The sequence below is a fragment of the Lolium rigidum genome, chromosome 5 (assembly GCF_022539505.1).
Source record: "Lolium rigidum isolate FL_2022 chromosome 5, APGP_CSIRO_Lrig_0.1, whole genome shotgun sequence".
Classification (NCBI taxonomy): Eukaryota; Viridiplantae; Streptophyta; class Magnoliopsida; order Poales; family Poaceae; genus Lolium; species Lolium rigidum.
In genome coordinates, this window is record NC_061512.1 from 206,792,340 (window position 1) to 206,802,335 (window position 9,996).

At 47.3% G+C, this 9,996-nt stretch overlaps 2 protein-coding genes across 2 annotated transcripts; both read right to left on the reverse strand.

Moving 5' to 3' along the window:
- Positions 1-612: 612 nt before the first annotated feature.
- Positions 613-1,919, reverse strand: LOC124656989 (acyl-[acyl-carrier-protein] desaturase 4, chloroplastic-like). The gene is made up of 2 exons (XM_047195631.1): positions 1,855-1,919; positions 613-1,774 (listed from the first exon to the last, which is right to left on the reverse strand). The coding sequence occupies exons 1-2, from the start codon at positions 1,917-1,919 to the stop codon at positions 613-615; spliced, it is 1,227 nt and encodes a 408-aa protein (XP_047051587.1).
- A 4,725-nt stretch (positions 1,920-6,644) lies between these two features.
- On the reverse strand, positions 6,645-9,778 carry LOC124654943 (DNA-directed RNA polymerases I, II, and III subunit RPABC5). Its single transcript, XM_047193916.1, has 5 exons — positions 9,722-9,778; positions 9,369-9,429; positions 8,319-8,377; positions 6,975-7,069; positions 6,645-6,889 (listed from the first exon to the last, which is right to left on the reverse strand). The coding sequence occupies exons 2-5, from the start codon at positions 9,402-9,404 to the stop codon at positions 6,864-6,866; spliced, it is 216 nt and encodes a 71-aa protein (XP_047049872.1). The 5' UTR covers positions 9,405-9,429; positions 9,722-9,778; the 3' UTR covers positions 6,645-6,863.
- Positions 9,779-9,996: the final 218 nt, after the last annotated feature.

The following is a 9,996-nucleotide window of genomic DNA, read 5'->3' on the forward strand; positions in this document are numbered from 1 at the left end:
ACGAATTCTCCCACCAAATTGATCTCCTCCTTTTCGGATGAGAGATCCATCCTCTGTGATCGCACGAAACGATGCCCACCATCGTGTTGAATCACGGGAGGTTGTTGGGAGATTACTGTGTTTGCGGTGACGGCGAGAGGGGGCGGCTTCGTGGCCCGGCGGCGTTGGCGGTCGGGGCGGTGTTGGCGGCCGAGAGGGCCCGGGGCTGTCGTGCGCCACCGAACAAAATATCATAGTGCAAGAAGGCTCTGCCGCCCCACAATCCACTACATGTGCACATTACATACACTGAACGGCACACGAAATCTATAGAGTCCATTTACTGCATCAATTTAACTCGACTAGATGATTACTCCCTCCGTTCGGAAAAATAGTCGAAGGCTAGATTGAACAAACCAACAAACGCATACAATTTGCATAGGTGGAAACTAAATAGCTTCCTCGACTTCACTGGCTCAACTCGAATCAAAAGTACGTAACACGGTTGGGTAGAAAGCTTAGGTTACTTATTACGACGACGATTCCTCATCCTGCCGCTGATGTTGCTGCTTGTTATTCATGGATCGGAATTAAGTAGTCCGCAAGACCGTGCGTAGTACATGGATGCATGGATCAGGCTCTTATGCAAACGGACCTGTCGAAGACCCAGCTGAACCTTGCGAACTCGGGCTCTTTGGCGGCTTTGATCGCACGGTCGTGGGCCAGCTCCTCCATCCGGCGGATCTTCCGCGGCATCCCGCACACGTAGTCCTGCGCGCGGCGTCCCTCGCCGGACAGCTGTCCCCCGGCGAGGTCGGCCACCTTCCACCTCCGCACGAAGTGCTCCACCATGTCGCCGTAGTCCCTCGCCGTGTACACATCGGCGCGCTGCGCCACCGCCGAGAAGTGTGCAAAGAGGTCGGCGTCGCGTCCGTCGGTCATGAGCTGGCCGGGCATGGTGATCTTGTCGCGCAGGACGGCGGCCAGCGCGCGCACCATCCCGTCCGGGTCGAGCTCGAAGAGCTTGGCGGACATCTTGGTGTATGCCGTCTCGTGGCGCTTCTCGTCGGCGGCGACGACACCGCAGATCTTGGCGAGGCAGCGGTCGCCGTGGCGCGCGGCATGCCTGGCGGTGCGGGAGTGGGAGATGAAGGTGGCGCGCTCCTGGAAGGCGCCGTAGACGGCGTTGTGGTAGGGGCTGGAAGGCCTGAGCATCTGCATGCCGTTGCGGAGGAGGTAGTGGACGGTCCGCTCCACCTGGCGCATGTCGACGCGGCCGGAGAGGTAGAGGTAGCGGTTGAGGAGGTCGCCGTGGCGGTTCTCCTCAGCCGTCCAGCCGCGGAGCCAGCGCGCCCAGGGGAGGTCGCTGCAGCCCGTCTCGTCGCAGAACCCCGCCACGCGGTTGCCCATGCACATGTACGTCGGCAGCGCCTCCTCCGTCACCATGTTGCCCACCAGGCACACCAGCACGTCGTCCGGCACGTCGGCGGCTCGGGCCTGCAGCTCCTCCGTCGTCATCGTCATCGCCGGCTGCTGCTGGTCGGTAGAGCCTGCTGCTGCTGCTGCAGAGAGGGAGAAGCAGGGGAGCAGGTCGCTGGGCTGCCACGCGTCCTCCACCGGGGCGAGGAGCGGCAGAAGCTGCTCCTCCACCCATCCTCCCAAGCCCAGACACCGCATCGTCTCCACCTGCTCAGGGGCCGGCGCCATCCCCGCCATGGTGCCCTCGAAACTAGTCGTCACGGTGGCTTTGCTGGCCCATCTCCCACCTGATCTTCTCGCAACCCGGCTCCCATACCTGCATACATCACCTTGCTCATGAGTCATGACGACCCTCGTCTACATGTGTGCGCGATGAATACAGCCGTGCGGACGTACCAGCTGCTTGGATGCGCCGGTGCCGGCATGGCCAGACCGTGCGGGAAACACTTGAGCGTGCTCATCTCTTTCAGAGATGCTGCAGACGCAAACGCTTCACTGAAGATGCAGTACTTGCAGGCAACGTGATGAACCCCAGCATATTTGCCTTGTATATATGCACCTACCTGTTGGACTTGAATGCGGACCAAATGGACATCGATCCTACAGATCCGAAGCGAAGCAGTATGCATGCACGCGCCGACAAGGCATCTAAAAAGTTTTAGACTAAGAGGCCTCATAATTTGCTCGCCAACACTAGCTTGATCCTACTCGAAATAGTCTTTCCTCCCGCCATATTAATATAGCAACCGCGATACAACAAGCATGCTGGAGCCGCAGCACAACCAAGCCCAAAAGAAACCACAACACTAACTTTATCGGCTGGTGAGAGAGGTCGATAGGTGGAGTGAAGTGAATTTCTTCCACTCCAACTCGAGCTAGCGTCCCAAAGTTGACCATGATGCTATGTTTCATGGGAAGACTCGATGAAGAGGAAAAACATTTTGTGTTGATGCTTGCTAACCAAGATTGTCTTCCAACTTAAATTGTTCACTTGGAATTATTACTTGTCTGAATCTACAATGGTGGCCGATTTTTATGTTAGTTTTGGATTTAAGCAACATCCATACTAAGCTACCTGTGAGGTCACTCCGTATCCTGTTAATATGCATGTTGTTTTATTGAAACATAAACTCCAGTTTCCCTAGGTTTACTCTCTGAATTGTATGCATGAAAAAATGAGCATGGTTGAATCATAAACCCTTAATTTCAGAATTCTTACTTTTTGGCATAAAAATATATTTCAACGAGGCAAAATACACGCCGTTTTTACTAATGAAGAAGAATTTTTATAATTTTTTAATACAATTTTTAAGCCATGGCCATGGGTTCATACAAAAGCATTCTCTTGTGGTATCAAGTAGCTTAGTGTTCGCACGTGTCATCCCCAAACGTTGTTTCTTCCTTAATCTTGTTGACAATCATGAATCATGGTAAGTAGTTGTTTTGGGCCGGAAAAAGTCAAGCAAAGTAAGCCAATACTAATCAAAAGTACTCTATGGTCTTGGCATGGTCAATGAGTCAAAGATGAAGAGAAGAAACAAAAGATAAAGTTGAAGATGGAGGCCGTGAAGGAATTCAGTTAGGTGCAGGGATTGCTTCACCATTATCCATATTCTTATCATATAGCGGCATTCGAAAACGAGGAGGTTTCCGCCAAGATCTAATTTTTAGTGCAATCTCATTTTTTAGTTCCATGCAGTTTTTCGTGTTTATTCCTTGAAAAGGGTTAGAAAAATGTAGTTAGTCCATCACATATGGCCACATATGTTGTTAGCCCACCCCACATGTAGCGTTAACTTACTATAATGCAACAAAACACACTCCCTTAGAGAGCATGCTATAACTAAGAGATAGATAAGGATATGAGTGATCTTTTAAAGTGCATGGATCTATATACTCCCTCCTTGCCACAATGAAGGTCAAATGATTTAAAGTGTGACCAATTATGTAGAAAAAATATTAACATTCAAAATACGAAACCAGATTCATCTCTGACTAACTACAATGGAAGTCAAACGATTTGGTATTGTAATAAACTTGGTCAAATTTACATCGGGTTGATTTTTGTAAAAACTTATATGCATTACATTGTAGCAACGAGGGAATACCTCTCCTGGTAGAGTGAAATTCCTTCACCCAGAGAAATCTATGACCGTTTAGTCGTGAGTCATGATCACATATCTATGGAAAATGAGAGATCGTCATTATAGTTTCATAATTCTCGCGAATGTATTCAGGTAGGCATTGCATTCTGAAGCTCGAACACATTGCGACGTTTCATTTCAACACTTCGATTTCAAGTCCTGATGCTTCAATGCAACGTCTGGCAGAACTACATTGCTAGCAGCAGATGCTACCCTTTTTTTTTGGATCAAGAGCATCATGGCGGACTCAGCGATGGCATGTGGGTATGGTAAGTGTTGCACATGCATACTATCTGTAGCACGCCCCTTATTATCCCCTAGGCTCCTAGCTACCCGCATCGGCCGGGCCATTTTTATGCAAGTTCTTGAGTTCAATGTGGTGGCATATGCGTTGCGTACAGCTGACAAGCCACACATTGAATGTGTCGCACAATTGCTCTGCCAAGCATTGCTTTTTTTTTTTTGAACAAGGGGTGGGGTCAAAAGACCCCTGCGCTGCGATTTCATATATCACCGTGGCAGGTACAAATTACAAGAACACCCTTTACAACTCTTGCCCTAAAAGACCATGGATTCGAAGAAAGGGCCTTCGATTTTACAAAAAGCACTCTAGAACTGGAAATAAGAACGCAATCAGGTCCTTGGGTACCTCTGCCACATCTCGCCGGCGATCTCCAAGCGTGAACGCCAAGATCATCGGAGCTCTGATGCTCGGACTCTCCCTTCTGGCAAGTAACCACAAACGCCAGCAAACGAGAGGCAGCCGGGGACGAACCACTTGGCAGCTTCACGTCGCCGAGCATTGGCGCTTGATTGAGAAGGCCTCCGCCATGGAGGTTGAACTTCGGCCACCGTCTTGGCCACAGATACGCAGCGGCTAACTTGTCCACCGCGTGAGGAACTCCAGGATGCAGCACGAGCCACTTCACGAAGCAAAAGATTTTCTTCCTAACCTCGCCACCACGGCCGGCCAGAGGAAGACAAAATCCGTGCTCGAAGAAGAGGAGGCAGCGCTTGATGAAGGAACTGACTCCAAGCCGCTCCTGCTTCAGCTTGCACCCTGCAAGTTTGCCGGAGATGCGTTGTAGTCGCCGCCCCACGCCACGCTTGAACGCAAGGGCGAACCAGCTCCAGTTCCACTTCGCCGATCTAGAGGAAGAGTAGCAGCAGCATCCGCTTTCCTCGCCGCCACGGCCGACCAGACAAAAAGCGCTGCACTCCAACTCTCGATCTGCAAAGCAGAGGATACGGCAGGCGGTTTTATTTGATTGGCTTCGAGTGTCTCCACCTCTGCTTAAGATCCTCCATGGATCTATGAGACAGAAAGGGAGAGACCCGGCTCCAGCGCCGCCGCAAGTCGTCGGAGATCCACCGAGAAGAAGGAAGGGGAAATAGAAAAAGAAGCGGGCATACGCCACGAAACCTCGCATAAAGCGAACAACAAACCTAAATCTAATCCTACTTCTACTATTCACAGCCCGCGCTACGCATGCTTCTCCACACCGACCGGCATCTCCGGTGGCGAGGCGAGAGGAGCGAGCCGGGGAAAAGGAAGGAAGAGCCGAGACGACTCTCAAACAGAGGAGCGGAGGAGAGACCGAGGAAAGGGAAAAGTCCTGATTGCTAACTTATCTTTAGTTCAGCATTGCTTTCTCTTCTTCTCTCTCAACTCATGTGCATTCTCTGCCCTGTTCCTACGCTTACCCTGGAAGCGTAACGTGTCACACTCCATTGATATTTTGATACCACGAGTGGTGGCAGCCAACATTTTTACTCCCTCCGCCTCATAAAGGTTGTTAAGATTTGTTAAAATTTAAATATGTCTAAATGATATTTAGTGTCTAGATACATCTAAATTTTCACAAATGTCACCTTTATGAAATGGAGGAAGCACTTTCATTTTACTCAACCGAGAAACAATCTGGACGTACGGTACGGACAGCGTGAACCCCAATAGTATGGCAAATCCAACTCGACTCACGTGTAATATGACCCTATTATGTGAAAACATATTTTAAAATGTTAAAAATTCTGAAATAAAATTTCACATGTACATCTAGACATGTTTTTTCAAAAACAAATTATATGTCCCGTGTAAAAAAAAAACATTGATGCTCCAACACAAGTTATGCAGCACTTTTTTGTCTTTCTTATACAAGCTAAATAAAATGTTCCTTTCTCACTAAATCTTGTATACGACCATGGAATGTATGGATATACATGCACGCATTTTATTTCGATTTTTGTGACATTTTTTAATTTCGTTTTTAATTACTTTTTAATAATAGGTTCATATACACCTATCACCCAGATCACCACCTCCTAGTAGTATGGGGCTATGGGCTACTTTGTAATACTAGCCCAATTTTCTATGAGAAGCACGTCCCCGCCTAATTAGCTTGGCAGCTCTGAGGCTTAGGAAATTTCAGATGGTGCGTCAGAGACGTTCAATGTTGGTCGAGACGCGGCTTTGTAGTCTAGCTTAGGTTAGGCTTTTCTAGGTTTTATTGTTGTGTTGGTGGTGACTGTCTTCGGACTAGCCTGTCTGGAGTTGTGCTACGCTCGTTGCTTGTAGTGAGTGGTAGTTTCTTGTACTCAATCCTCTGTCTTCTATAAAAATATGGTACGTCTTTGGTGTACCTTTGAAAAAAAAAAGAATCTGCAGCTCAATAGATTGCCCTTGTTCAACTGGACACCTTATATAAAACAAAAGTAGTACAAAAGAGCATATGGACTTTTTTTCGACTTAGACCTGAGAACTGAGATGTATAATTCCAAGTTTCAAACCCTGCAACTCAACGCATGATGCAATCAGAGCCAACAAACGGATTTTTTGTTGCTATGAGCATACGACTGTGCCTTCCGCATGCATGTTCACTATGTGAAGAATTGGTATGAGATCGAGTTCTCAGAGTTAAAGTGCTCACTGGCCCAGCTGCAGACTTCAATGGCAAACCGGAAACATGAAGCCAGTACAGTCAATCAGTACCAACACAAACAGTTTCTCTTCAAACGTAATGGTTGAATGATGAGATGCGCATGGGTGCCCACAACAAACAAGATTAAACGTAAAACACGGATTTATAATTCCAAAGCTTACAACTTTGACAAGTTTAATACTGGTGTCGGAAATTACATGAAGTAGAAACGCATTGTCACACTAACAGTCCTTGGACATTCAGGAACGAACAAACTTCACATTAGGACCTCACACACCCATGTCGAGAAGATGAACAAGAGGGTTTCACAGCAGGATGGGTATTAACTTGTCTCCGTTTTCTCCAGTGCTGAAAATGAGCAAGTGCCACTATCAACTGACACGGTAAAGAAAGCAAACATAACTCAGAACGATCCATAACAGCATCTACTTACTGTTGTAGTTGAGCAACTTCTCGATAAGGTCAACATGGGTCATGAGCATACGCCGGCAGCAGTAGCGAACCAAGCCCAATGCATCCAGAGCATCCCTAACAACATAAACAACCATAAGAAAGAAGATGAATAAAATTAGATTTTGACACACGATTTAAACAGGATATGCAATGCAACACTTATCAAATAAACCATAAAGGACATTATTTTCACAATTGTACTCTCTAGAGATGTAGGTCTAGGTACGATAAAGAGGTTCTTCTATGATTCTGAAAACGGCTAATAAAATAGTGCCAACTGGAATGCATACCTCTTGCCATTTTATAAGTTTTAGGTGTTGGTAAAAACATCGATACATATGTCCAGGTGTAGTGTCACATTGCATCGATTCCAGTATTTCAGAAGTCAAGTGTCTTGATCACACTGAACAGTAGGAACGGAACTATAGGTTGCATCATGTACGTTTGTCTTATCTTTACAGTGTCCATTTACAAGAAACGCAATATTATTCACTCCATCATATCATCAGTGTAAAACACCAGAGAGAATGGAAAGTAACTAACCTCATGACACTTGATTTTTTGCCAAGACTAATATATGCTATGTACCTCCTTACTTCAGACACCAAGAAAATGTAATACAAATTTAAGTACTGCACCGTAAAAGGATTCAACAAAAGCAACCTTGTCCATATTCACCTGTTTTGTTTAAACAGTCGGATAACTCTTAACTACTCTGCATATCCCAGTTACAGTCATATCTCACTGAAATGCCACCAGTAGAAGACTTGCAAAGGTTCTTAAAGCGAGGAAACTGACACTAATACTACATCAACATAGCTCATATCTCCACTATTCATCATGGATCAGGTCCGCTTCAGTGTTCATTGGTGTACCTTACTCACAATATATAGAGCATCGCTCTCACGTCCCTACTGTCCACAAGCTAAGTTCTATAATACTCCCTCCGATTCATATTACTTGCCACTAGTATGGATGTACCTCGAACTAAAATATGTCTAGATACATCTATATTAGTGACAACTAATATGGATCGGAAGAAGTAGCTTATTCTACTCATTTGTCTGGGCATAATGTATCACAGTTGTTGACAACTTGACATGTACATTTGTACAACAGATCTGGTGTTCCGAACTTCCTCACATGGAGATGAGGAGCAACAACGCACATGATCTATGTGAATATGTTTCCTTCCAACGAAAAAAACAACCAAATGCAGGATGCCTCAACTCCCGCAAGACGATCAAAGACACAGCCTTACTACAATATGCACAATCAAACTACAGAACAGGAAGCAGGATGCAAAAGGTGCACAAATTTTTACCCTTCCGTGTAATCGGCCTGGAGAAGATCGAGGTAGTGGTCCCACTTGTTACCGATCACCTGCGCAAGCAAGGAATATTAACTGTTCAGTTGATTTCTAATTCTTTTTCTCGCAAGGACCAGGAGTTCTGTTGATGCATTAAAGCAAGAGAGAAAAAATACAGCGTTATTACATTTACAAAATTGCAAATGGGACAATTTGTCAGTTAATATCACCCTGGAACAATCGATGTGCCACACTACAAATAAACCCTGGTGTCAAATCTTGGTACAAAAAACTAGGGGACCATGGACGAGAAATAATTTGTTAATTTTTTGTGAGGATAGATGGGGAAAATCTCAGAAATCAACACAAACCTAGAACCAGAGTCTAGAGGCGGCGGATGCCCTAACAGACGGTGTGACCTAATCTGCAGCACGCGTCCATAGATGTCAGGACACTAGCAACTCCTCCGTAAGTTAACTGACAATCAGACAGAACAGAGCGAAGGATGACAAACAATGATAGCAATGATGTCGAACATGGCATCGATCTTTACTCGTTTCGCTGCAATTGAGAGCACAGTCAACCGTTCATTCACCGCCGGTGACTCAAAGCCGCCCAATTTTGACTGCTCCGCACCAAAGCCACCACCTTTCCCCAATCACAGAAATCTCCACACCAGCCCCAGCACCCAACAAAGCACCACCATTTCCTTCACACCTCGTCAAGCCGACAAGCAGAACAAAATTCGGTTACCAAGCCAACTACCACATCTTCAGCCATGGTCACCACAACACATCCCATCCTCACAACCACTTCACCAATTACCACCACCATGCCTTCATCTTCTACAAACCACCACTTCTCCCAAAATACCAATCCTATTTCATAGAGGGTCCTGACAATAGAGGGTGGCAGACTAGAGCAGGAGCCCTAGTACGGAAATTGACGAAACACCTAGCGACACGGAGCAGAATCGGCGACACCAGAGACACGCGAACCCCAGAAGAAACGGCCGGAAGGAGGAGGGGAAAGGCTAGCTGAGGGCGGGTGGATGATGGGTTTTACCTTGCCGCAGGTGAAGCAGCGCACGGGGATGATCATCTTCGACCCTGCGACTACGCTGCCGCTGGACAACAAACACTAGAGTGTTAATTAAACGGAGCAATTCATTTGAACATCAGTACCAACAACAAGCTTAGCAATGTAGCATCAATATTTTTTCCATACAAGTTATCTTAAAGTTGCACAAGTATCTAAAATCATTTTTTTCTTTCAAACAAGCATCACCACATCAGTACTAGCGGCAAGAATCCCCACAGCATCAATCACGAAGTTCAACACCTTACAGCATCGCAGAGCAGCATGTATAGCAGAAAGCAACCAACAGGAGCTGAACAAGAGAGGGACGCGAGGCTAACCGCTGCTTGGGGACGAGGTCGGCTCGGTAGGAGGTCGACCGAGGAGGAGGTTTGCCGGCAGGGACGGGGTCGGCACGGAGGTGAGCGGCCCGATTCGCCGCGGCCGATCTGGGAGGGCGGGATCGGCGGCAGTCAGGCGAGGACAGTGGGAACCGGCCGGAGACGGGGGTTACCGGCGGAGGACGGTGGAGGCCGAGGTTTGCCGGCAGGAGTGGCGGAGCTGGCCTAGTGCGTGGGTGGCGGCGGGGGCGATTTGGTGGAACCTCGTGTCGCTC

Bases quoted from the DNA above. Each gene is read 5' to 3' on its own strand.
- LOC124656989 (XM_047195631.1), bottom strand. From the start codon at position 1,919: ATGAGCACGCTCAAGTGTTTCCCGCACGGTCTGGCCATGCCGGCACCG. The intron at 1,775-1,854 runs GTACGTCCGCAC...TGATGTATGCAG, and splicing joins CCGGCGCATCCAAGCAGCTG to GTATGGGAGCCGGGTTGCGA.
- LOC124654943 (XM_047193916.1), bottom strand. From the start codon at position 9,404: ATGATCATCCCCGTGCGCTGCTTCACCTGCGGCAAG. The intron at 7,070-8,318 runs GTAAAAATTTGT...TTATGTTGTTAG, and splicing joins CAGGCCGATTACACGGAAGG to GGATGCTCTGGATGCATTGG. The intron at 6,890-6,974 runs GTAAGTAGATGC...GCTCATTTTCAG, and splicing joins GAAGTTGCTCAACTACAACA to CACTGGAGAAAACGGAGACA.